General features: G+C 42.1%; 1 protein-coding gene across 2 annotated transcripts in view; it reads left to right on the top strand.

Annotated features, from left to right (window-relative positions):
• Window positions 1-14035: 14035 nt before the first annotated feature.
• ACVR2A (activin A receptor type 2A) overlaps window positions 14036-27442 on the top strand; it is a 50379-nt gene continuing 36972 nt past the window's right edge. The window contains exon 1 of one of the 2 annotated variants that reach the window (XM_032113799.1): window positions 14036-15747. In XM_032113799.1, the coding sequence (XP_031969690.1) occupies window positions 15693-15747 (55 nt within the window). In that variant the 5' untranslated portion in view covers window positions 14036-15692. The remainder of the gene's footprint in view (window positions 15748-27442) is intronic. The other variant, XM_032113800.1, reaches the window with a different exon arrangement.

The following is a 27442-nucleotide window of genomic DNA, read 5'->3' on the forward strand; positions in this document are numbered from 1 at the left end:
CTGTTTTATTCTGTATATGTTATTTTATTGTTTATTGAGGCAGCATAACTGTTTCTCAAATAAAACAACCAAACAAATAAAGATTAAAATGTCTTAATCCCATGTGTCAGCAGTCAAATATATCAATAATTTTGATACGAATGTCTTGGAACTCATGGAAATTAGTGCTATAAAGAGTCTTACAAACAGAGGCTGCACAATAATAAAGTTACATAGATTTGTCAAAATGGATTCTTGAGCATTTAGAGTATAATTACCCTTTTCCAAATAAAAATGTACCATACTATTCATGGTTTACACCTCTGTCCTACCATTCAGTTAGAGTAGTCCCACATGTAGCACAGCACCACAAGACTCCACAAGATTTTATTTAACAGCACCAGAAATTGGAGCTGTTTTTTGGGAGTGTCCTCATCCCACCAAGGGATGTTCAGGCAGTTTTTCCCCTCTGTGTCCATGCCATGGCTTGTTTTGGAGGAGTTACACTTTTGTGATTCTTTAAGCTCTTTACAACTCCCTCATCTCATTTGCACTGCTGGAGATCTTTAAACCCACTCTCTTCATAGTTAAAAACAATGTAACAAGATTAGGCTGGGAGCCAAGGAAATCAACCCCGTGCCAACCAGGCTTGGAATTCTAATTAGAGCATCGTTTGTATTAACCTCCATTTTCCACCATAAGGACAATATTATCACTTCTGTGATTGTATCAGGGCAGTAATTATCGATTCCAGCAATGTATTGCAAGAGAGAAATGATAAAATGGAATCCTAACAGGACAGCTTGGGGGAAGTTATTAAGAGAAAAATATATATTAAACTAAAAATGCTTAATAGAAATGTAAAAAGGAGAGAGCCATTCATTAGCAAGAAGAATTTGATAAACAGGAGTATACACAAGGGTATTTATGTCCTAATCTAGTAAAAAGTCTGTCAGTAGGCTTGGAATTTGGTATTTGATTAAATTTTAGGGTATTTCACACCACAGTGTGAGCAGTAACAGTGAGGTACTAAGTAAAGGAATTTTAGGGAAAGGTAAATTTTGTAGAAGGATGTTGTTTGGTGAATAATCTCTCCAAAATCCAACAGGATACCAGCCAGAACACTTTTTCATATAAAGGAATAAAATTTAAACCCAAAATACATATTTTAATGGAAATTGAAATATCTCAATGAACTTACAAGTCAATTCTGCACCTTAAATCACAGATACTGTATCACTCTTGTATTGGAGAGTTTGAAAAGCATGCACTGAAATAAATATTAAAAATACACTTACAGCACTAATTCAACTAACTACAACCAGTGAAATTAAAATAATACTCATCTTTCAAACAGCAAATTGCCTAAATACCAATATTATCAATGCCTGGATATCCTCACTGAAACCTCTGTCATTCTTTGCAAAATAAACTTAACATAAGGCCAACAAAAACTGGGGATGTGTGGAATGAATGTGTTTATTACAAGCTGTTTACCACAGAAGAATCATATATGAACATGAAGCTCAACGTGTGAAAACACTTACAGTGCATGTTCTAGCAGTTGTTTTGCAATGGAGGTGCTATTTTTGTCTTCATATAGAGACAAACATAAAAAAAAAGAAATTATAAAAATCCTTTTAAGTTCACTATCCTAGAAAAAATCAGCTAAGCTTCAAAACTTTCATGAGATTATTAATTGTGCTTTGAGTGATGGGTGTAGAGTTCAAATCACATTTTCATGTGACAAAAACTGCCTGAAAAAACAATTCAGTTCTTTATAGGCTATCTCAAAATTATTTCTCATTTGTGAGAATTTAAGAACATTTCTTCTCTGTGACAGAGCAGGTTAAAGAATTTTGTGCAAGGAAGAAACTCCCTATAAAAACAGCCATGAAAATATAGTTGAGTATTTTAAGAACACATTTCTGTCCCATGTCCCAGGCCAGGTTGGATGAGGTTTGGAGCATCCTGCACCCTGGAAAGTGTCCTTACCCATGGCAGGGGATGGGATGGGATGGGATGGGATGGGATGGGATGGGATGGGATGAGCTTTAAGGTCTCTTTTCCAGGTTTCTGTGCAGAACTTCCCAGGTTCTGGCAGCCACGTGGGAAATGTAGATGGGAACTTGTTGCTTTAGGCTTAAATCAAGCCCAGCTGTAACAAAACCTTTTTCAAATATTTTTCAAGCCTTTCAGAATTTATAAAGCTTTGGTTGGTGTTTTACAAGTCACTGGGCTCAGTTTCATTTAAGAAGTTAATTTCTATTTTGGAATACTCTGGAAGAAAACCATCTGAGAAGAACTTGATTCTCCCCAGAAGTTTATTGCCTCTGCAGCTCTCATGAACACTGAGCAGAGCAATCTTACATTTTAATGCCTTCAGAACTAGGAAAGTTCCTTTCCCAGGAAAATGTGATTGATTGTTACAATGACAGTAATTGCATTTTAGTAAAAGTAACCATTATGGTAATTTTCCTCTAGAAAGAGACATTTAACTAACTTAAGTAACTTGTTACTTTTCAACACATTAACTTTGACAAATTTAACATTACAAACGTACAGAGTTCACAGCCACAACAACGTGCATCACTTAGGGAGTGTGCACACTTTTTATTTCTATATATCAAGCAGTGTTTCCAAATAGGAGATGCTAAAAAAACTGTGCATACATAACACAGCATTAATTAAACTGTTAAGAGCAGCTATAGCACATCCATTGCCAAGTCTCCTGTTGAAAAATCCTGCCTTCCAAGTAGCAAACTTGGGAGCCTTAGGAGATATTAATTCCTAAGCATCTACAGGGATAAAAAAATTCCAGTTCTGGAGCAGCACAATAAAGGATCCTGGGAAAGCCAAGCAGATCAACAGGAGCTCGTGGCACAGCAGGAGGGGTGGGCAGGGGAATGACAGACGCAGGAAACCAAAGAAGGTGCAGAACTCCGCAGTTCTGGAGCACAGCACAGGGAGCAATTCCTGTGAGACTCTCTGGGACAGCACTGCAACTCCCACAAGCTTCTAAAAGTCAGTATTAGCATTTAATTCATGGATGGTTCCCAAGCACCACTTGAATCCCAACCTAACCCCCGAGAACTCTGCAGCTCTGGAGCACAGTACAGCACAGAGAGCAATTCCTGGGACAGACTCTCTGGGACAGCACTGCAACTTCCAGAAGTTCCCAACAATATCAGCATTTCATTCAGAGGATGGTTCCCAGGCACCACTTGAATCCCAGCCTAGCCCCCCAGAACTCTCTGCACTATGAGAGAGCTCCCGCATTTTTTTCAAACCTGTTACTTATAAACATTCCATAAGAAGTTGTAACAACTTCTTATTAAAAGTGTTGTTTCTGATAATTAAGAACTCCATCCTAAAATAACTTAATCACCCAGAGTTTGTTTCACACAGCTTCACATGAGTTAAAATAAAAATGCTCTGCCTTTGCTTTAAAGATAGTAATCATTCCTTGTGCTTTAAAGGGATTCTAAACTGGAGCTCAGTGAATTTCCATACTACTGAACATTTTTACACTAGAAAAGAACTGAAATTAATCTGGATTTAAATCTTGTTTTTAAGAAAGTTCCTTTAAATGGAAATATCAAAAATTTGAATTTCGATCCATCAGATTTTAAATTTTCACTTCACTTTTGTAACTTCTTTGAGGGAACAGTTTAAGTATTTAGCTGGGGCAGTCAATGGGTTTACCTTCCTCTTATTTAAAGATCTCAGTCACATTTTTAAGGAAAATAACACAGATGCTATAAAGTAGAGGAGAGACCAGAGAAAATTACAGAGGGCTAAGAAATGAAAAGAGTATTAATCTGTATTATCTCAAAGTCTGCTGAACTGCTATTTCAGCAGCAGCCTTCCAGATCACTTCAGAAAACCCTTCATTTTTCTTTTTTATTATTTCTTAACTTTATTTTTGACTTTTAAGAATTTAAACCTGTAAATTGGTCATTGATTTTCTTGGCTTTTATAACCAAAAGTAACTCTTAGGTTGCAAACTCTTCCCAAAAGAAAAGCCAGAACTCTTGAATAGTCAGAATGGATTGGAAATTCACACAGTTCAAGGAATCTTTAATTCCAGTGTGTTCAGGCTGTGGTAGAGTCCCCATCCCTGGAGGGATTTAAGAGCTGTGTGGATGTGGCACCTGGGGACACAGGGCAGTGGTGGCCTTGGCAGGGCTGGACTCGATGACCTCGGAGGGTTTTGCCAACCTAAACAATTCTGTGATTTTATAAGATTAAAATCTTTCCACTACTGTTTATCATCTACTCCTTTATACTGACAGAATATTTGAGAAAATCTCAAAATTCGTTTGGTTGTTCAAAGCTGAAGTGAAATTAGGGATAACTCAGCGGCTGCCACACAAACAGCCATAACCCAGGACACACGTTAAGAGCTGACTACCATTCCACCATGGAATTTTGTGAGATTATTTTTATAACACAGTGTCCTAGTTACTGTTGAGAAGAGGAGGAAACTTCCAGTTTAAACAGAATTGGCAGCCGACCTCTATAATTAGTCCTTTATCTTTCCCATGTCTCCTAAATGACACGAGGCAAACTCCACACCTGAATTTTGCTTGGCAGGGTGCAGAGTTAATTCTGCAATAGTAGCTGGGAAATGGATGATTTGGTAGTGTCCTTGCAGGTGCAGAGGTGATGTTTTACTCAGTACAACTCAGAATTATGTCTCCATCTTTGATCAGGTGTTTAAAAAATCCCAGAAACCAGAGGTGTAGTGTCACTTTTCCTGCCCAGGCCCACAAACTGCCTGCTCCCTGTAAAGAAAGTTCTGTGCTTCTTTGTCCAACAACAGAATAAATGTAATTTGGGATGAGCAAACCACTGTAAATCCTTGTAATCCAAGGATAAACCACTTGTGAAACTCACAGATTATTTTAGCAGAGTTTTGGAGAAAATGAGCAGCTTCAAGTGTGAGATTTTACCACTGACAAGCACAAGTCACCCACATCCTGTATTTTCCTTCCATTGTTTTGTTGCATAAATACTAACTGAAACTACCTAATACAGAAAGTATCTGCTGTGAGAGGATAGAAGAATATTTTACAGGGTGTGGAAACGTGTTTTGCTTAGAGACAGTTTGGATCACAGAGGATACAACTTGATGTTTTTAAGAGAAAATTGGTTAAAGGCAGGCAGGTGATGGAGACAAAATTAGTCCCGGGTCACACCCTAGGTTGTCTCCAAGGTGTACCTTAGGAGTCAGGGCATAAAAATATGACCATTAATCCTCTTGTAGAATATCTGGCTGTTTAACAAAGAACCACAGTTTAAACTGCAGTTCCACAAGCCCTTTAAAAAGCAGCCCTTGCAACAAAAACGCAGCTCCTGGTTTTCTTCACACATTTGTTGTGGTCTCAGCCCTGTGAAGGTGCAGACCTTTAAGCCAGCATAAATATTGGAGAGGCTGGGGAGGAGGTGAGTTCAAAAAGGAGCTTAAAGCTGATGTTTTGCTTTGGCTTCTTGGCTGGGCTGGTTTTAACCCAAATCAGTTCCCCAATCAATTAAATGTGCAGCTGCAGGAACATTTGTGCAGGGCAGGGCGGCATCTCTGGCTTATGCTGGCTTAAAGTGTTTGTGGAAGTGCAGCAGGAGTGTAACTGAAGAGCTGCTATAGTCTAACACTGCCAATAATCCACAAATGCCATTCCACAACACAGGAATAGTTAAAGCATATAAATGGCCTGGCCATGTGCTTGGCAGTGGGGCCTAACAGAGGAGAGCTTAGAAATTACTGCAACAGCTTGAAAAATATCTGAGTTTTGAGGTAACTGTGTGTTCCAAGAGCAAGGACAAAACTCTGATTCCCAGGCCAGTTGCATCACAGGCTGATGGATGAGGACGTGAGAAATGTGGCTCCTGGGAGGGAGCTGGGACACGCCCGGGGCGCTGTCCCCACCTCCCTCAGGCCAGCCTGGGCTGCCGTCAGAGGATCCTCTCACAGCCTGAGTCTGCCACTTGCCTTCTCTTCGTCAGCCACTTAGAAACCTTTCTGCTTAAAACTTCCAGTAATGCCCCAAATGTAGCAGAGAATCCAACCGAAGGAATAGCAGAAGCACCAGGAGAATCCATTTGGAAATGACACTCCCATTTTTCCATTACTACTTCATTTTAACATCGACATGAGCCATGGACACTCTGGTTGCTGTTTTTGTATAATTTCACAAAAAGCTGGACTGCACATGTGCATATCCATATTTTTTGTCTTTACCTGGAAGCCCAAGCTCAGTGCATCGGTATATCCTACATCTTCTAGTCTGTCTGAACACTTTCTCTTCATTTCTATATTGACATAGAAATTCCACCAGTATTACCCCAAGTATTTGAAGACATTTATAATGAAAAAGATTGCAATTACATTCTAGTTAAATTTTAAAAAACTTCAGCAAAAAAGCACATCTTTAGCTGGTACAAATCTCAAGTAGAATCTAAATAAACCAATAATGTAGAAGAAAAATCACCTGTTAATATAGGACAGACATGTGTTATATATTGTGCTCATGCCACTAAGTTTTTCTCAGGTAATAGCCTTTACAGATAACAGCATGCTATGATTTTAAAATAATAGTTTTTAAAAAGATAATTTCAATATTTTGAAGCTTGTTTGTTAAATATTTGGCAATAAATCTTCAGTACAGTCAGGATTCTTCCATGCCAGATAACATGGATGGAAGATCCAGCCACATCTTAGTCCTCCCCTCCAGCAGCACAAAGCACACATGGCTCAGGGAATTGCCTCACATTCTAATGATAATAAAACTTGGAAACCAATATAGACTGGGACTATTGGTTGTAACAGGTCATTAAAATAAAAATGTTAATCAAAAAGGAAAAACTTGCCTGTTTCCTTTCACTTGTCTCAGCCTGAGAACTCCCACGGCAATGTCCATCAAACTTGGCAAGGGATGTTGTCTGATCTTTCCCAAATCTGAAAACTCAGCAGGACCCGAGCAGTCAACCTTGGAGTATCCTTAACAAAAAAAAAAAAAAAAAAGAGAAAAAGTCAAACTAAGTAGTGCCATGCACAATTCCAGGAGAAAACTTGATCTTTCTACCCAAATTGCAGCCAAGCAACTGTTCCAGAGGAATAAGCCTTCAAACCCATGGGAATGTCTCTCCTGGAAGCTGTTTAAGCTTCCTTAATGCTCTTAATCCACCTTGATATTGAACTGCCAGACACTCTGGCACCCACCTTCCCTCTTCCAAATAGCTGCTCAAGTGCTGGAGCATTTCTTTTCCCTCTGTGTAGATCCTGACAGGTCTAGGACACAGATCAGGTTTTCCCCAACTGTGTTTGTGGCCTTGCACCTCACTGGAAGTGAAAACCTCTCATGAACTTTGAGAAAAAACAAACCATGTTTTGGGGCAGATATGTAAAAAAATCCAATATCTCTGTGTGTGTCCTCCAGCTTCCCTAACTCTCCACATGACACAAAAATGCTTTTCCCTTTGCAGTTTCATGAAAGTTAATTAGTTGATATTCCTAAAATGGGGTGCATGCACTATGTATCACTACAAAATTACCTTAGAAGTATATTTTCACTGCCTAAAGAATTTCAAGGCAAAAAAAAAAAAAAAAGAGCCTTTCTATCAGAATGGTTGATGCTGTATACAAAACCTTCTAAGTAAATGGAAAAAAAAGGTTAAATTTTGTTCACTTTAAAGCAGCCTGAACTGAAAACACTTCTCACTCTAGGGAGTAAACAGAATTTTGCCATCTCAGATAGTAACATTTTCTGTTCAGTGTCTGAATTTGAGTTATTATAAAATAATTTGCAGATGAATTAACTCCAAAACTATTCAGCAGTAGAAGCTGGAGAAGGATTTAGCTCCCCGGTGGCCTGGACAATGAGTAAGAACACCAGGCTGGGATGTTCTGCTGGTTGCAGAAGAAAGGTTCTGGATTTGAACTTACAGGACTTGAAATCCCTGCAATGGCTCAGCCCATCCATCTTGTCAGAGCACAATTACCAGAGAGAAATGTTCCAGCTGGATTCTCCTCATGAAAAAAAAGAAGTGGACACCTACTAGGGGTTCCCTGAGAGACTTCCAAGCCTAGAAACTTGCATTGTCCTTCTTCAAATCTGAAATAGGTCAAATTTGGGAATCTTCCACACTTTTTCCAGTGAAACCCGTAATGTGCCAGATTTTCAGGAATTACAGCACTTGGGGAGAGGTATTATTTCTGTCACAGTGAACAGGAACAAAGGGGTGCCTGAGCTACTGTTGGCAGGATTATTTTAATGCTACTTAAATCCCGTGCAGAAATTATGAAATCCCTAAATCATTGATTATGGGATGCAACCAAAACACATGGACTTAGACCAATTCACACCCATTGTCCCAGAGTCACACTTGTGACTTCATCAGGATTCCTTCTCCATTCCCACAGAACTGCCTGGAACAAAGGGTTCAGATAACTGCAGGAACAGCAGGAGCTACATTTCTCTTAAGGAAATGGGCCTCAAATAATATTTCAATCATTTTTCTTTGCAGAAAGGCTTTATTAGCCTAAAACTGCTGCCTCTGGAAGCAGGACAACTGCTTGTGCCATGTCACATGTTTGTAAGGGTTAATTCTACACTCTCCAGTTATCAGCCATGATAAACCATAAAATTATTAGCAGCTTGTCCATTACCATGGATCTTCACCTTTCTTTTGTAAAATTCCAAATGGCAGATTTTCAAATGCAATACCCATGGATGATTTGATAAATACTTGACTCCCTAATACCATCCCTTTCTGAAGCCAGTTAGTTACATTTTGGAGCCTCGATTTCTTGGCATTTTAGCAAAACCAGTAACTAATGTTTAAGTCCCAGTATCCTCCAATCTATCTGAACCTTGCAGAATTCCACTTCCCATTATCGACCTTGAACAATACTGCAGGAAAGGTTATTATTATCTGTTGAACCAAAAACTGGCATTCATTTGTCTTCCCCAGCACTCATCTTCTCTGTGACATCAATCTGAACCAAAAAATACTTCCAGGAATGTTCTCCTTACTGAGGTTTGAAATTACCAAAGTATCGGCCAGCTCTCCTGATCCCACTCTTCAGACCTTACAGAAAGCTTCTAGGATATTCTGAATGACACCATAAGTAATTAGAGCTATTCATGTATTTGTATTTCAAAACAACCAGAAGTCATATTGACACAACAGTTCTAAAGAGCACAAAATTGAATACTCTTAAGATCTGACAGTCTCTCCTCACTTGGCCACTTCACAGTCCTACTTCTTATGACTATTTAATTACAAATTGTTGGTCTAAAATATTTATATCTTTATCAACAAATATATGTATAAAGCCTTCCAAAGGCAGTGCAAAAGATCTTTAAAATCTGGTATCACTGTCAGGACACTGTAGCAAAAAAACCAACAAACACTTGTCACATATTTTAAGAATCCTTCAAAATAACATTGAAAACACGACAATGTTGCAGAACTTTTGCATTCTGTGATGAACACAGAGTCAGTTTATAACTGAGTATATAAATTATGGTGTATTCTGAGAAGGAAAATCTCTACACAGACCTTGAGAACCTTGTTTTCATAGCACAGAGTGGGATTTTAGGAATTCAGCTTGGACTCTTCGTGGCACTTCCAAAAAAAAAAAGGATTCTACAGTACAAAAGAGGACTACAGAAAAATATCCAGAAAATGCAATTTTGCTGTGAAATATGGATGAAATCATAGCTGATAAATGCCACAGTGATAAAACCCTGTGACACAACCAAGTGCCCCTAAGAGACAAGGGAGTGTCTGAAAGCAACCAGAAGCTTCAGTGCAATGATCATTTCTGACAAGACACTGCAAATCCTAGAAAGAAACATCCCTGCCTCCTCCAGGAAAATAGGTTAGGGAGTTTGGAATCCCTGCACGAGTGTTTTAAGGAAGTAAAAGTCTGGATTACAGGTCAAAAAGGAAAAATAATCCTTGGTTTGAATGTAGCCTTTATGGAAACAACTTGGTGGTTATTGTATCAAAGTTAATTTCTGTAGTATTTTGTATCTTTGTTTTTAAACCTGAGGCAGGGAAAAAATCCCTGGTGGTTTGGGGTCTACAGGCTCCAGGTGTTTAATTGGAGAGGGAATTTGTTACACACAAACTCAGTACAAAAACAGCTTTACAGAACGTGATCCAGGCCAAATCCTGTCACTGCTCAGGTGAATAAAATGATCCCACTTTAGCCCAACACCAAAACAGGGCTGTGATTTCAGCCTGTATTTGAATTCGTGGGTACTCAGCTGGATTCAACAGCTGCATCTAAAATTTGTAAGTCTGATTTAAAACATTAAAGGAGAACATTTTGATGGTCACCTATATTGCCCCAACCCAAAAGCATTGCAGAGGCAACCTTTGGATTTCATTTCAGTTCATCAGCAGCATTTAAAAGGTTAATTAATTCCACGTTTTCTCATGTTTTCAAGTTGTGTTACTCATATACTCAACTAAAGTATCTCAATAGTTTTGGAACTGAGTAAAAAGTGCAAAATAATGAATAATTTGTAGGAATTTTATTAACTGTCCACAGCAACAGAACTGAAAATTTGTATTAAAAGCCTTTTGGAATATTATGAGTTTCACGTAAGTCATGCATATGAAAGTAAAGTAAAAATACTTTAAGGCAGTTATTTACCTTTTCTAAAATGAAATAATTTAGGCTGTCATCCAGCACTTGCACTTTTTCCCAAAGGAAAGTGAAGCTGGCTGGTAAAGAGGGCAGCCCTGGGAGAGATTAATTTCTTGCCATTTTGGTCCTTTTTTTTTTTTGGTTTGGTTATGTAAGGACAGAGCCTGAATGGGGTCCTCTCTTCCTCCAAAGTTTCAAAGGGGGAATGACTTAGACCACAAGGAAAGATGAAAGAGATAATGATAAGGATTCTCTCTGCTGGTGTCACTTCTGGTACTATAAACCCCATGTTTCCCATTCTGCATTTAGAAATGCTTCTGTAGGTGTTCTGAATGAGTTCTGCACAAAAGCTCCTTTCCTACCACGTTGGGTTTTGTGTTGATTCACTGCTAAGAGTGGGAATAGCAAAGGCACAGCTGAAATCCTCAATTCCTAGCAGTGCTCCAGAGAGAAAAATGAGACATTGCTGGGTTTTAATTCTCCTCATTATTCCCTAGAAGGAAAAGTTATATTTGTGCTGCCTCTAGGCAAAGTCCCATCCCACATGAACAAAAGACTGAAGCTAAGATCACATCCATTTCATCTCCTCCTGCTCTCCACAGATGCTTAAGTCCCTGACACTGTGTCTTCAATGCTCATATGTCACAATAAATGATTCGTTAAAAATGCATAGACAGATTGATCTTGGAAGGGGGGAAGAAAGATTCAGAGTTTAAGGTGAAAGGAAAATAGAAATGAGGAGCCAAAAGGTGAAAAAGGGAAACACCCCCAAAATTCACATGAGAAAGACATTTAAAAATGAAGAGGAGACAGCAACTGTGCTGACATTTAATATGTCTGCTTGGGATAAAACTCATCCTTTTACTAGCAATAAAACAACAGCCTAGCCCAAAGCCCTTGAAGCATTTTGCATCAAGTGCCTCATAAAAATGGTTGGCAATTTCTCCTAAATTTCTCCTAAGGTCTGTACAATATCTACACCAAGCCACCCCTTTTTTAGTAGTGTAATTAAATGGGAGCAAATCCCTAATGCGGGGAGGGAGAGCTCCCTGATCCCAGCCACCAACAGTCATCCTAATTCCCAGACCTCTGGCCATGCTCCCGCTCAGCCTCAAAAGTGGGAAGGAAAAGGGAGGAATAAGCTCCACTCGTGATTCCTGTGGTGCTGATAAACAGGTGATTGACAAGAGCAACTCTACAGAATTACTGTGTTTGTAATATTTCCTGGATGGCCAGAAGGATTTACTCTGCCAGAGGAATCCTGCAAGCAAAAACCAACCCCTGCCTGAGGATAATAAGCTCCTGGAGTAAGAGACACCTCCTTACAGTCACATCCATACAAATGCTCTTATATATGTGACACGTTTATTCTATTTTTATCAAAAACAATCACTAAAATACAAATATGGACCATAATTTACATTCTTTAGGCAAAAAAACCCCGACAACCAAGCCAAATCCCTGCAATGGGAAGTACATATATAAATATATATTCACACACACACCAGCAATATTTTTAGCTATAATTTCCTACTCATGTGGCAACATGACCAGCGTTCTGAAGAAGCTGAGCCAAGTGAAAACACAACCTGAAGAACAGGTCACGTTTGAATATTCTGCTATTGAAGAATATTAAAAACTACAGATTAAGTAGGAGTGTTGTAACTCCTAACATTAATTAATGCTTGTAAATCATTCTGAAATACTTGGATAAAAGATGGCATAAAAGGTGTTGCCACATGTCTTGATGCTTCTAGATGTGCACAAGCCCTGACATCTTATTTTGTGTTTGGGATGTTTCAAATCATAAAAAAAAATACCGTCACTGGATGAATTTAATGTTGGGAAGTGTTGGGACACAACAGAGAAACACCAAGGATGTCTGGTTAAGAACTCAAGCAGACAACTCAATGTAAAAAAAACTGAAATAGATCCATTTCTTGCATCCTGGTGGATCACCAGGTCTAGTTACTGATCTGTGAGTTAGCAGAGCTTGGCAAGTTTGCTAAGCGTTGACTTGGCTGTATATTCATATATGTGAAATAGAGATAATTTTCCTTCCTGTCTAGTACCACCAAGTATTCACATCCCCCCCATCCCCCCCCCCCAAAAAAACCCCTTAGTCCATGCCACTAAACAGTTTGAAAAGGAAACTGGAATCACTTAATACCTATCTGAGATTGGTGAACAGCATAACCAGTTCTCAGAGAACTTGGTACTTGCTGCTTGTGCAATTACAGCTCTTTACAGAACACAGAAATTAAAGGCCAGCACTAAGGCCCTTGTGCTTTCCCACATGGACATCCAGAACTAAGAGCCATGTCTTCCTCTTTATCCAGAGACCAGAGATGTATTTCATGGCATCCATTTAAGAAAAAAAGGTATAAGGAGTGACACCAAACTCGTGAAGGAGCAGAACCAATTAATTACTGGGACGTGACTGGGGAGGTACAGCCACCTGCTAATGGAGCATCTCGGTGCCGAGGCCATAAACTCACTCCAGGTGCCTTCAGTACCTCAGGGGAGCCTACCAGAAACACAGAGAGAACAGCATAGGGTGACAGGGCAAGGGGGAAAGTTAGATTAGATGGCATATTGGGAAGGAATTCCTGGCTGTGAGGGTGGGCAGGCCCTGGCACAGGGTGTCCAGAGCAGCTGGGGCTGCCCCTGGATCCCTGGCAGTGCCCAAGGCCAGGCTGGACAGGGCTTGGAGCACCCTGGGATGGTGGAAGGTGTCCCTGCCCGTGGCAGGGCAGGAATAGATGAGCTTTAAGATCCCTTCCAACCCAATCCCTTCTGTGACTCTGAGTCTATGCTGCGGTAGCAGTAATGCTCCTGAGCAACGAGCCCACAGCCGTAGCTCTCATCTGGCTACCCGTAGGACATTTTCAGGGACGTTTTCAGGCTGGGGTGGGGGTGAGGCGGAGGACCAGGCCAACATTTGACCCCAGCGGCAGCGCCCCCAGCCTCATACCGCTGTGCACACCTTACGCCGTTGTGACCCCTCCCAGCCAGGTCCCACCGCGTGGCTGCCGGCAGCGTTTTGCCTCCATCACCTGAGCTTGGGAGCACAGCACAGCCCCCCAACACCTCGAAGGAGCCCCGCGAAGGTGAATTACCGACACTGGGGGGGTCGGGGCGGAGCGGGGCGAGGGCGCCCGAGGGGCCGCGCCCTGAGGGGCGGGAAGGGCGGGCGGGAGCGCGCCCGTGAGGCGGCGCGCGCGGGCCGCGAGGGGCGGGGCCAGCGTGGGGGAGCGCGCTCCGCCCCGCCGCGGATAGGCGGGGCGAGAGGGGATGGGCGGGGCTAAGATGCAAACCCCGCGTTGTGATTGGGCGATGTGGCCGTCAATCCGGAGTGGCCGCCGCGGCCGTGGGGAAGGAGGGGGAGGCGGAGAGGAAACAAAAACAATCGCCCGGGCGCCGCCATCTTGGGCCGGTTCTCCACACGCCACACGGGTGAATGGGTAGATATGAGATTACCACGGGGGAGCAGCGGCAGCAGGGCACCGAGGGCTGTTCCGCGCTGCCAGCGACACTCGGCGGGCTCTAGGCACGGCCGCCGCCGCCCGGAGAGAATCCCCCGGCTCGGCCTTTTCGCCTCGCCAGCCCCTAAGCTGCACTGCTGGAGGGACAAAGTTGGGCTGAGCCGCGCTGCCTCCGCCGCCCGGGAGACCGGAGAGTTGAGCCGGGGTCAGAGTTAGGGGAGAGGGTGACGAGGGGATCGCTCCCCGCTCCACCGTGTGGGAGGCGCGGGGAGAAGGCTCTGCCTCCCCGCCCCTGCCGTCTCCTGCTGCTCGCTCCTAGGAGGAAAAGAAAAAAGAGGAAAAAAAAAAAAAGGCAAGAACTGGATTGAGCTCGGAGGGGTGGATTTTGTGGAGTGTCTGTGTGAGCAGCGGCGAGGAGGAGATGTGTCCGTGAGGAGGGAGAGGAGCGTGGATCCATCCAGGACCCGTGAGGAGCGAGAGGAGCCTGGATCCATCCAGCCTCAGCCCGCCGTGAGGCACAGCCGCCTCCCTTCCAAAGAAGCTCAGTTCTCCTGGCAGCACGGCACTCATCAAGGATTTGCCACAAAGAATATACCACCCTCCTCCCCAGCGCCTGGATACTGCTTTTTTTTTTTTTTTTTTGGTACCCCCTCCCCAGCCACTCTTGTGTGTTTAAATACCAAATATAGCCTCTTGCGGGGGGAGGGGATGGAAATCTCCTAGAAGAATTGGAAATCTTGCTGGGATTCGGGAGTGCTGGTGCTGGAGAAGGGCGGCGAAGACGGGGGGGATGCGCTGCTCTCGCTGCCTGGCCAAGGACTAGAGATTTGCCACTTGCCGGGAAGCCCGAAGGTTTGTTTGTTCCTAGACTGTTGTTTCCCCCCTTTCCTTCTCTTGGGCTACGCTAAATCCCTCAGCATTTATTAAAGAAAACCCACGTGTAGCTGGTGGCTGGTTTTTAAGGTAGTTTTTTCATCAAACTGACAAAACTTCCTCCCTTCGCCCCGAGGCTTGGAACTGGAATGGAGCTGCTTTTCTCCCAAACACTACACGGGGTGTGAAGGGGGGGGAGGCAGGAAAACATCGCCTTGGACTGATCCCGATCCGACCCCCCGACACTCGCACCCACGAGGGATGATCCTTCACGGCGCCTGATGTGGAAAACACTTGGAGACTCAGAGACTTCGTCGTGCTCAGCAGCTTAATCGTTGACTTGTTTTGTTTTGGTTTTTATTTATTTTTTTTTAAGTGGATTCGTAGCATTACTTTTATGAATTAAATTTTGCCACCGTTTGTACAGAAGCCAAATGACACGTGTGTTTTGAAACACGGTTCCAAATATATTTATCCCTCCCTCAACCCGGATTCTCTCTAGAAAGAGCCGCGGGGAGGTCGTCAGTGTCTAAACAAACCTGATTTTTAGTGTTTTATGAACACTACCTGCTGCAGAAATGTTGCTATAAATTCCTTTATAACGGTTCAGCAAGAAGGGAGATTTTTCCAGCTTGCAGGACCCAGAAAACTGGATACTTAAAGTCACTTAAATGTTTTAACAGCATTGGAAAATGGGAGCTGCTACTAAGTTGGCGTTCGCTGTTTTTCTTATCTCTTGTTCATCAGGTAAGTGAACGTTCCTGGATTTGTCACTTTAAACGGAAGGCTTTGGGGTCAGCAGTTGAAAACTTGGGCTGGCTCTGTATGAATGAGGAGAAATCTCCCTTTTTTTTTCAGGTGGCAAATGTTTGTGGATGGCAGCGACTGTAAAGGCAGAAGCTGCTTTCGTGTTTATTCTTAAAAATACATAACGTGAGCACTTGAAACGCGCACAGCGCTTGGATTTCAGATCAGTTGTGTGGAATAAATGTGGAGACATAACCACCTAGTGTCACATAAGTAACCTGGCAGTGCAGTTATTGGTGTTGGATGCTGCTTTTAAATAAGAATTACCCAGCTGATTTTCCTTGTGTTTGATCTCTCTTACTCCGGACTATTCGCTGGTGAATAGCGACCTTCTTAAATGCTTCATTAATTTAGAATAGGTGCCGCTCTGAAAGGCTGAGCTCGTCCTTTGGTGATAGCGAGGGGTGTGTGCGTGTAGAGATGTACCGACTGAATTGGGGTGAAAAGCCAGGCTTTCAGTTTCTAAACAATGATTTCTAACCCTTTGTATATTGCTGTTCGTTATGTCACTGCCTTGTAGTGCAGAAAAAAAAAAATCTACTAATTTTCTCTTTAAAACAGCAGAATTCGAGGTCCAAATGCCAGCTCTGAGTCCTGGGAAGCGAGCGGGGCGTAAGGACTTCCCCACGCTCCTCCAGGAGGAAAATTGTTATGGCAGCAACCAGTGGTTGGTCAACTGTTGGTCCATTTGTGTTTGGAGTTTCATCAGTCTCACAAAAAACCCTCTTACGAGCTGCGTGAGAACCTAATGCGAGTTCACGAGCCATCCTGGCACTCCGTGCCTGCATTTGGAACGTGTATTTAGTGCTCTGCGTAGGTTTTTAGCATCCTTGCAGGGTGTGCAAAGCTACACTCGTTTATCAGGCTAAAAGTGCTCCCGGACAAGTGCTCAGCTTCCCCGTGTGACCGGGGGAAGGGAGTAATGAGATCCCTGTAACGATGCCTTTTAAATTTCCAGCGTCGGGAGGTGGGGGATTTTGCTGAAGAGGCCGTTTTGCTGTGGTTAGTAAATGGATAAGTCTCGTCTTGTGTCTGTAGTGCTATCGATCCGCGCCGTGTGCGCTAAATGCGCTGTGAAATGGCGAGCGCTGCCAGAGAGAAACCCAAAAACCCTGCCTGTTCTAACCAGAGAAACGACACAGCGGGTTAAGGACAGCCAGAAGGTTGTTCAGGAGGTTTAATTTTTGTTCTTCTTTTGAAACAAAACATAATTCTGACAGTTTTTGCCTTGCAGTAGAAGACGTGTGTGTTGTCTTTTCCTAATGCCTGATTTTTCAGCTCAGCAGCGGTTCTCGTAATTCAGCAATATGTTTTGTAGGGAAACTTTTTTCCTCCTCTCACTAACAGTTTCTGAAAGACTTGCTGCCATCTGCTCTCCATGCCTGTCTCTCTTCCACGTCCACCTCTAAGATCCTTTTGCCTAGAGCACAGAATAGTGGTTTTTGTTGACATTACCTATCAGACTTAATATAAAGAACAGCTAAGCAGTAAAGAACGTCTTTTCTTTAACATTTCTCGCTCGGGTTGTTCTTGGTAAGGTGAAAAGAATGTTTCTCTTGCCTGTGAAGAATTAATCTTGGCTAAATGAGCAGGAAACTGCCTGCAATCCGGGCTGCTTCTCATGTTAATGACATTGTTTTGGTGGTTATTCCAGTATTACACATTAAGTGTTCCGGTACTTAACAATTATTATACTATTTTCTACTCACACCAGGACTGCAGACACTCTAAAACTTTAGGCAAGTCTAAAAATAAATAAATTCAACAGTAAACTGTTTGGTTTATGATCAGAACTACAAGATTATGTAAGATTTTAAGCTTGAGGTATAGGCGTTTATATGAGTAGTGTTTCTTAACTGACTTATTTCAGCTTAAAACCCTACCCGATGAGTTGGTTCTAACATCATCAGAAGTTTCTTTTCCAGTCTTTAATGTGAAAATCAGTCTGCCCAGGTTATCTATTTCAGAATACTGGCAGTGGTTGAGGAGATCCTGGAGTTCAGGTGTGAAGATGCCTGGTTTGCCTCTCTGGTGTACAGCTCCAGCTCCTCACAGGCTGTTTGAGCTGGTGGGGGGGTTGGTTTGCTATATTTGTTGATTTATTTTTAAATGCAGCTATTTTCTGCAGATGTTTACTTGGCCAATTAATACCAGGGTTCTTTTAATAGGTGTAAATGTTGTGGGTTTTTTTCTTCGTGGTGGGTGTGGAAGTGCTCTTCAGGTTCAAAGCAATTTATTTTACTATCTGTAAACTGCTCTATGAAATCCTGAAAATGTACTGCAAATGGACAGGAATTTCCAGTGAGTTTAATCATCTTTGTTAAGGGAGTGAAAACATCTCCCCATTCTGACTAAGATATTTGAAAAAAGAGCATCTGTATTGTTATTAGGCTTTAAAATATTTGTAGATGCTTGGATAAAAGTGGGTGTAGGTTTGCACCCATTTCTAGGAACTCCAGAGGCTGAAATGAATGCATATTAACTAAACAACAAAACAAAGTTCCCGGGTCAAGGTTCTCCATGTGCCCTCTAATATTCTGAGATAAACCTATGTGCATGTTTGATTTAAGACGGAACAGAAGATCCTGAAGTAATAATAAAATACTTCTGAACAAGCTTCCCTCTGCTGTAGGTGAGGCAAGATTGTAGAGGAGCTTAACAAGAAAACTTGTGACTAAAACAGCTTGTTCATCAGAGGAGGTTCTCTTTAGATATTATCTGTGTGCTCCCCTCCCCCAGGGAAGTGTGTTTGTGTTCTGGTGTTTTTGGGATTGCTGAGCTACACTTTATAACATTTCAGGAACAGAGAATGGGCGCTTTCATAATTTTCTGAGATTTTCGGAACATACGCCCCATGCAGCTGAAAGTGTGGGAGATGCTGAAGTAGTGGATTTTCTTCAACCGGAATCTTAGTTTAAAATCTCATTGTTGTTTTTGTTACTCAAACTCCTTATTTCCCAACCCATCATCTCTTCTGAGATACCGGCTTTGCCTTTGGTACCTGGGTGGTCCCTCATCAAAGTAGTTCTGCAATCTCCTACAGGGAACAAGACCTGTATTTTTTAGAACTGAGGCTAAAATCAAGCTAAAAATCACCTAAGCAAAAGGAACCGTTTCAGAAAAGTGTTGGTCCTCTCTATTTCTCCTAATGCCAGATCATTCCCAAGCCACTCAGAAGGTTTTGACCAGTTTAGCTGGAGGAAATGGCATGTCAAAGATAGTTTTGTAGTTGAGGTAGTATTTTCACTGCATGGAGAGTATTTACTCTCTAATGTTTAATTTATTATTCTCTTCTCTCACAGCGATTATTATCAGAGAAATTATTTTTTAAATTGTATCTTTCCCCCCTCCAAAAAGACACCTATCTAGAATTGCAAAACTTGCTTTCCATGGTATGACTTTAGAGGCTGAATGGTTGGGTGTTCTGAAGGAATTAAGGGGAGACATGAGACATTTTCCTTTGATTTTACCTGTGTAATGTCTTTGTTTTACTGTCCTTTTCATTATTAACTTGGTAACCCTTGAAAATCTTGCCAAAGGTTTGGGACTGTTTGTGAAATTGTCTCTGCTTGTGTGTTCCCCGTGAGCTGTCCATGATTGTGGTTGGACTCTAATCACTTCATTCACTTTATTGCAGGGCAATAAACCACTTCAGACTTAGTACTGCTTTTAAAGTAAAGATTCCTTTATTTTAGCAAAATGTACAGTTTTTTATATTAAATGTGTTACCATTGGGCACTACCTCAGCACTCCTGATGTTACTGCTGAGAGCAGGATTTGTTTTATTAAATAAACCTATTTAATATTGTTTTCAAGAACAGACTGAGTTATGGAGAGGTTGATGTTATAAATGATTACAGCTCAAAAATCTGATAACTGTTTCTAAGTGATCTGTTAATACTTAACAGTTACAAACCCTAAATCTTCTGGGCTCTGAAAAGAGCTGTAATTGTGCTAATGCAACATTAGAACGCGTGAGCATCGTTCTGGTAGAACTCTGCTTTACAAACATTTCCGGAGAGATGCTGCTGTCATGAGTTTATTTGCATCTCTACCCTTCATGCACAAGGCTTTGCTTAAGAAAAAGCTTAAATAAGTTTGTTTGCATATGCTGGGTGTAAGTCGAGGGGCAGGTGTTCTGTGGTAGGGAAAAGCTCTTTTCTGCAAGAAGAGAATTACTGTTAGCAAGAATAATACTTTTCAGCTGGGTTTAATGGAGAGTATTTGCATGCTTTTTTCCTTTTTCCCATTCCTACCTTTCTGGAATCTGGGGGCAAAATCCTTTGGGAGATGGGTTTGGCTGATTACTGAGGACAGACAAATGCTTTTTTTTTTTCCCTCTGTATAACCATAGACATTCATTTTTGTCATATAATTAGTTCTAGGTAAGGGGAAAAATAATAGTGCCTCCAATGTTTTTCATTCCTATTCATTCTACCTTTTCTTCCAACCTTCTCCACTTGTAGTTTTTCCAGGCTGGAAAAAGAGAGAGGTTGACAAGGAATCTGATTGTGGAAGAGGTTTCTTGGTGTAGGAGAGATGCATTTCCACCACTTAATTAACTGAAAGCAGCTTAATGCAAATGCCTCCTTGAGCTGGTTGGTAGCATCCATGAGCTGTTAGCTCTCTGATGTTCCTGAAAATGAAAACTCCGTAAAAAGATCAAGAAAATTACGGATTTTACAGCCAAGTTCTTGTGTGATGAAATCTTAATGTGTTTTTGTTGCCTTGGAGCTTAAAATTCGGCACATCTTATTTCCTGTTATTCCCATACGGAATTGAAGTGATACTGGATGCCAGTGACTCTATGTGGCATCTCTTGTCTTCTCTCCCTGCCCTGTCTGTGTGGTGGTGGAGGGGTTTTTTCTTAGAAACAGTTTGTGACTACAGTGCCAAACAGCAGAGCATATTTAGGCTTAATCCCACAGAAAATGAATATTTACTGCCATGTTGTTTACGTTGCATATCTTTGTGGCCAGGAATCCCAAATGTACATTAGATACAAAAAATCCTTCCGTTGTTGGTGCAAAGAGAGCAGGGAAGGGTTTTTCCATTGCATAATTATTGTCATGGTTTCACAATAATTTAATTCTTGATGAAGAAAGTCAGCATTCATGGTTTTCTTCAGAATTTCCTAGTTAAAGCTGTAACTGGAAACAACAAAAACAGACAATTCACTTATTAACTGGAGACATAAATCTTTGGTTATGTGGTTAGAGGTATTAGAAAAACCCTTGGAAAGGAGGAAAGCTTTTGTGGGAAGTCTACTTGTTCCTGCAGCCAGGAGCAGCTGGAGGCAGCACTGGTGGTGTTGGGATGGGATCAGCTCAGGCTGGAAGGTGGAGGTGTGAAGTCCTGCTTGTGGCAGCACCTAATCAGAGGTGGGTACAGAAAACTGAATTCGTTTTCAAGAAGTTCAGTGAGAGAATGTGCCTTCTCTTTCCCAGCTCCTGTTGTCCAGCTCTCCCAGATGAATTAATCCCGTTTCCAGGCGTGAAGTCAGTGGAGGATGAGCGGGATGGGGGCCTTTACCTCTGTGCCTTTGTGACGTTCCCCTAATGAACTGTGCCGGAATTTCTTCACGGAGCAGCTTCGTTATGGAGAAAATGAGCAAGGGACACACTTGCAATTGTGTTGGTGCCAGCAAAGGTCCGAGTGGCGGCTGTGTAACCCCAAATCCCGGTGACTTTACAGCAAGGCACTGCAGGAACAGCAACACTTGTGGGGTTGCCAGCTCCGTGTTATGTTGGGTTTGGACGGGAAATGAAGTGTTTCCAAATTCTAAAAACACCTTGTGGAAGGCCCCGTAATTCTGTGTTCTGCTGGTGTTTCTGGTTGAAGTTGTGCAGGTTAATCTGTTTCGCTCAGGATGCACTCAGTGCAAGATTGTAATTAATTTCGGTGTTATTCGTGAGTTACTCACCAAGGCGGCTGGTTGGGAGCTATTAAACTGCACTGCTTGGCCCTGATGGCGTGTTGGGGACCGCTAGTTGGCAAGAGGGCTACAAGTTGTTCAATTAATTTAAATAGCTACATACCACCTTTGGAGATTCCTTACTTTGTTAAAGTGTAACTTCTTTTTGTAAGGATTTATATGAAGCTGTAATTAGTTGGCAATTCGATACAAAATGCTGAAATGACAATTAATTAAAAGCAAACCCCTATGTACTCTTAACTGTGATGGGCATGTAGGAAATGCCAAGATGCGTTTCTCTGCTTTTATAACGCTTTAATTACACGAGGGAAACATTGTCATTAGTTAGTGAATAGATAATGAAGAAGAATGTTATATCTTGGCCAAAAAGAAAAGAATATTTCTCAAATTCTTTTGCGTTCTGAACTTTGAGATGTTCATCGGCCACGTTAAAACTAAGAAAACTAACATTGTATTTTGCATTTACAGCAAATCTGTATATGGCAAGTACAATACAATTTAGGTATTGCTGTCTGATTTGGTTTTGGTTTTTGCCTTAATGAGGTTGTTCTCACACTTAGGAAGATTCCACTTTCCCTAAGGATGGCAGCAAATGAGTTAAGTTTTGCTGGTCTAGTTCTGAACATTGCCACTGTTAAAGCTGAGGAGTTACCAAAGACATTTAATCTGAAGGTTTTGTTAGAAAGTATCTGTACAATTATTTTGAAAACGGTAAGAATCTGTGTAGCTCAGAATTGTTATTTTTTCGATAGCTTTAACTCTTTGTGTGTCTTCCATCCCTAAATGGGATGCACATCAGAAAAATAATTTGTTTTTCCTACAAATTGCAGAGGTTCTTGTGGCAGATTGACTTTTAAAGTTGGATGCTACATCCATCATTTTTAGAAATGCAGGAGGGAGACAGTGCTCAAAAACATTTAGGATATGATTTGTATATTTTCTGAAAGATACTGAACTTTTTATGAGGGTAAGTCAACATGCAGGGATTTTTGTTTTGTTTCTGCTTGTTTGGTTTGTGATCTTGTTTGTTTGTTTTTCTGGAAAAAAATAGAAACGGGTAAGGCAACTCAGGGATTGTTTTTAAATTTTTTGTATGATTGACTGTAGATGTGAAGAATGTTTTAGAGGCGATCCGTGGCTTGTCTCTTTTGCCTCTTTCTGGAATTCCCAGTGAAATGAGGCTGTGGAGGGAGCACAAGCCCTGCTCAGCTCCCAGTGCAGCCCTGATAGTGTTGTAGCTTGTGCCAAGTGGTGTCTAATGAGATGACACAAAGCACGGTCTGAGGGCCAGTGCCAGGAGGCAGCACAGGCAGGGCTGAACCAGAATTCCTGCAGCTTCAGCGCTTCAGTATTCCCTCATCTCCTGCCGGAGAGCGGGGAGTGTGTGCCATTAGCGTGCTGTGAAAACATGGTCATGATTTACTGCCTTCCAGCCCAGCCCTGTGTTAAACTGGGGAACTGTCCCACTTACAGAACAACCGACCCCAAACCACCCCATCACCTGCCCTGGGACCAGAGCAGCATCCCATGGAGCCCTGAGCAGGGATCTGTGCTCGAGGGTAGCATGGGATGGATCTGCTCAGTCTGGGACATGTGGCCTGAGGGCCAGGGAGCAGTGCCCTGGGCTTGTTGAGATCTGCAGTGGAGATAGATAATTTTTTTTCTTCAAATGATCTATTTCATGTTTAAAGGTGATTCCTGTTTTGATGAGCATTGACAGTTTGGATGCAGACCCTGTGCGGTTGGTTACTGTAATCTGCTGCTTGGCTGGTTTTAATGTCACTTTTTTAATGTCACTTCACCCGAACGGCTCTGAGTAGAAATGGTTGTTTCCTCTTTGAAATCACTGTTTCATGTGGTGTCCACCAAACCTCCAGGTTCTTTCCAGCAGAGCTGGTACCCAGTCTGGCAGTCCCCACTCATACTGGTGCAGAGGGTGTTGTGTCCTGAGGCTCAGGACACCACGTTTGTCCTTGTTGAATTCCACAAAATTCCCTTGTGCCCACCCCTCGAGTCTGCCTGGAGTGACATCCCTGCCCCTGGGATTGTCTGCAGACCTCCCTGAGGTGTTCCACCACCTCCTCCGGGCAGCCAGAAAGGGCTGAACCAAGATGGGTCCCAGGGGAAGCCCTTGAAGGGACCCTGTGGTGTTCCACGTCGTTCTCCGGATGGTTCCCTACAGGAGCAGTTCTGTTCCACCCCAGGCTGGCTCTATCTCGAGATCTCTTTGCTTGCTCACAGAGCTGATTTTAGCTGGGCTTCAGCAGCTTCCTGCCTGTTGGTGCCTCACCAACGTGTGATTTAGAGATGGGTTTTATTCGTAGCTGAAGCCTGACGTTATTTTTTCAGGTTGAGAGCTCTTATCTCACCTAGATAACACTAATCTCCATTCCTTAAATGCTGCCTAAAGACTGGAGTGGTCTTCACTCTCTCAACTGGATTTTGAGTACTTGGATTTCAATATCAGCGCATAAGTTGAAATTTGATCTGTTTTTAAAAGCTATTTTTAAATATGACCAATCATTTTATCAAGCCTTCTAACATGAAAAACTGTTTCCTTCTAGGAATTTCCACATAAACAGGGAAGTGGTTTAATTTTGTTGTTGAGTTACAGTGTTGAGTGTACGAGACAAAATTAAACTTTGCAGTAACTGTTAATTTTAGAAATTTTTGCTAGTGTTTGTCAGTAGAGGGTACAGATAGTTCTCTTTAGCTCACAGCAATTACATGATGGAAGAGTTTTCTTTAAATATTTCTGTGTTTCAGGGTTGAAAAACATTTAGGCTGTGAAGGTTGCAAAATGGCACACAATTGTTTGAATTTCTGTACTTTTTATAAAGAATTAGGTTATTTGTTCTTCATCATTTGTTTATAAAGCTGTTTTTAAAATAGCATAGAAAAGACCACTGGTTAAATATTTTCATTTTAGCTCTCTGATTTTAAATTCTGGAAACGATTTCTTTTGCAAGTTATCCCTGGGGATAATTGAATTTTATTGAATTTAACATGAAGCCCATCAAAAACATTATCTTCAATGGCTTTGAAAAATTGTAAGAGCTTGGTTACATTTTAATTAACTCAGGTTGTGTCCCTGGGACAGACCCCAACAAATTAAGCCTCAACTGACCTCGCCCATTTGGGATGATACAGATCAGAAGTGAGCTCTTGATGAGTTTCTATGTGCCATGCATGTGCTAAAACCAAGCTGTGGAACCATGATTAATTTGTGAGAAGGTGATTTCAAACCGCAAGATGGTTTTGCTTCATTCCTGCTCCAAACTCAGTGTTTACCACCTCTCTGGGAAACCACCTGTGAAAACAGTGCTTTCTGGTGAAAGTTTTCTCTTCCTGTTCAGCTGAAAAAGTTCTGAATCTCATCCTTTTGGGTCAGAGGCTTCCAGGGGAGCCAAGAGAGCACAGATCCCACTTTTCATTCCAGTGCAAATGGAGTGGATCCCTCGTGAAAAATCCTGATGCTCCAGTGTGCAGCTGGGCTTTTCCAGCAGCTTGAAAACATTCAGATGGATGGCAAATGAAGCACAATTAATTTCCTAGAACCTTGTTTGCAAAAATATTTCTCTGAAATTTAATAATCCCAGATTTTTTTCTCTCAATGTCACAAACGCTTTGTGTTGGAAGCTCTTTCATTCCAAGAGAAGATGGGAGAGAGCAGGTAAATGACGAGTTCCTATTTCTTCATGTGTAAGACTGAAAAAATGTGTGTTGGAATTTGCTTTTGATGAACTTTTGGGATATTTACATGCTGACAAAGTGTGTTCTGGGGGAGCTTCAGTTGCCCATCTGAACTCTTCTCCCCACTGCCTTCCTTCATTCTGAACCTACAGGTTCAATAATAAAAATGTTTAGAAGTAAGCCCACAACATCCGTGATTTTTGGTTGTTCCTCCAGCAGTTCAGCCAGCTTCAAAAACCTGTTAATCACCTTCTACTTGCCCAAAAAGGTTGTTTCACTTGTAGGGTGTTTAAGAAAAACTGATGGAAGAACAGGGAGACCGAGAGTTCCTCTTCTCTGTGTGTGATTCCTCACCCACATCCCCATTTTATGCTGAAGTCACTCCTCACTCTGAGCTCAGCCCTTGTGGCTGTTGGGCTTTGGGCTGGGCTGATCCAATCTGCTAAAGCAGCAGAAATGACTGGAAAAAGCAGCACGGAGCTTTCTGTACTCAGTGTCAAAGGCAAGAGTTGGGTGAAAGATGATGGAGCAAGGAAATGGATGGATGGAATAAGGGCTGCCAGGGAGTCTGCCTGAATTGTCCTAGGAAGTGAATTATCAAGGGAAAATGCCACCTCAGTGCTGGTGAATGGGGCTGTTCTGTGCACATATTGGGTGAGAAAGGGAAAATGGCTCAAAATTATCATTTTTAATAACCTCCTTCTTCAGAAAGAATTCGCTTCTCTTTTTCAGCGTTCTTCTGAGGCTCTCAGTGGAGGTCTGTTCTCACGGGGGATTTTTCCTCTTCCCTTGCTTTTAAATATCTTCGTATCACATTATTCTCTAAGGGCCCTAGGCCCAAGATTTCCAGGCAGACCAGCAGAGAGGCCTTGCACAGGTTGCCCAGAGCAGCTGTGGCTCCTGGATCCCTGGAAATGTCCAAGGCCAGGTTGGATGGGGCTTGGAGCAGCCTGAGACAGGGGGAGGTGTCCCTTCCCATGGCAGGAGCATGGAATGAGATGAGCTTTGAAGTTCTTTCCAACTCAAACTGTTCTGTGATTCTGTCATTCCAAGGAATAGGTGATAAAATGCACTTCTATCTCACAGGTTCTCTGGGAACAATGAGGTGAGAACTAAATAAAAGGTTCAGACTGACATAATCACAGAATGGCTGATACAATGGTCAGTAAAATCCAGTTACACCCCAGATTTAAGAAAACAGTTTGAAAAGACTAATTTGCAACATAATCTTAGCAGTGTCTAATTTGTGCTACTCAAATTTTAGCTGCAAATGTCATTAGAAATGTATTCTGAGCAGGCAAGCATCAAACTTTATGCAAAAATCTGATCCAAGAAGAGAAGAGACAGCACTAACAGGTCTGGAAATGATGAGGGGAGAATGTAGGGGATGTCCTTTAGCTATAGAACCCTAACTGATAATGCCTGAGTGTACTGAATCAAAACACTTAACGCAGCATCAGGAATCCCGTTTACAAACAAGGGCAGCTCTGGTGAATTTTGCATATCAGCTGAACAGCCATGGAGCAGATCCTGTCCGGGATCTGCTCTGAGAGGTCTCCATCCCAGGAGCATCTTCCAGTTGCCAGGGAAGTGTGTAAGAACCAGGACATCTGTCAGGAGCTTGTCAGTCACTGAATTGACAAAAGCCCTAAACCAGGAATATCATCCAGTCAGCAGAGCACACTTCTGGAAAGAAAATCTCGGGATGAGCTTGTGGTGCTGAGAGTTCAGCTGTTAACCAAGTCTTTGGGGCAACACCTAAACTCATCAGCCTTTTGTTACACTGCAGTGTGAAGTCAGCCTCAGGCTGTTGCTGGGCTTTGTTCAGACATCATGTTACTGTTAATCTTCCCTGAAATTCTACATGAGGACAACTTCTGTGCTGAAATCCAAGCATGGGCAGTGAAATGGAGATAAATTGGTCTCTAGTAGCAGTGTTCTGAAATGCTGCATAAATCGTGACTGGAAGTCAAATCAGTTTAAAAAACACACAGGAATCGACTCTGA

The sequence above is a fragment of the Corvus moneduloides genome, chromosome 7 (assembly GCF_009650955.1).
Source record: "Corvus moneduloides isolate bCorMon1 chromosome 7, bCorMon1.pri, whole genome shotgun sequence".
Classification (NCBI taxonomy): domain Eukaryota; kingdom Metazoa; phylum Chordata; class Aves; order Passeriformes; family Corvidae; genus Corvus; species Corvus moneduloides.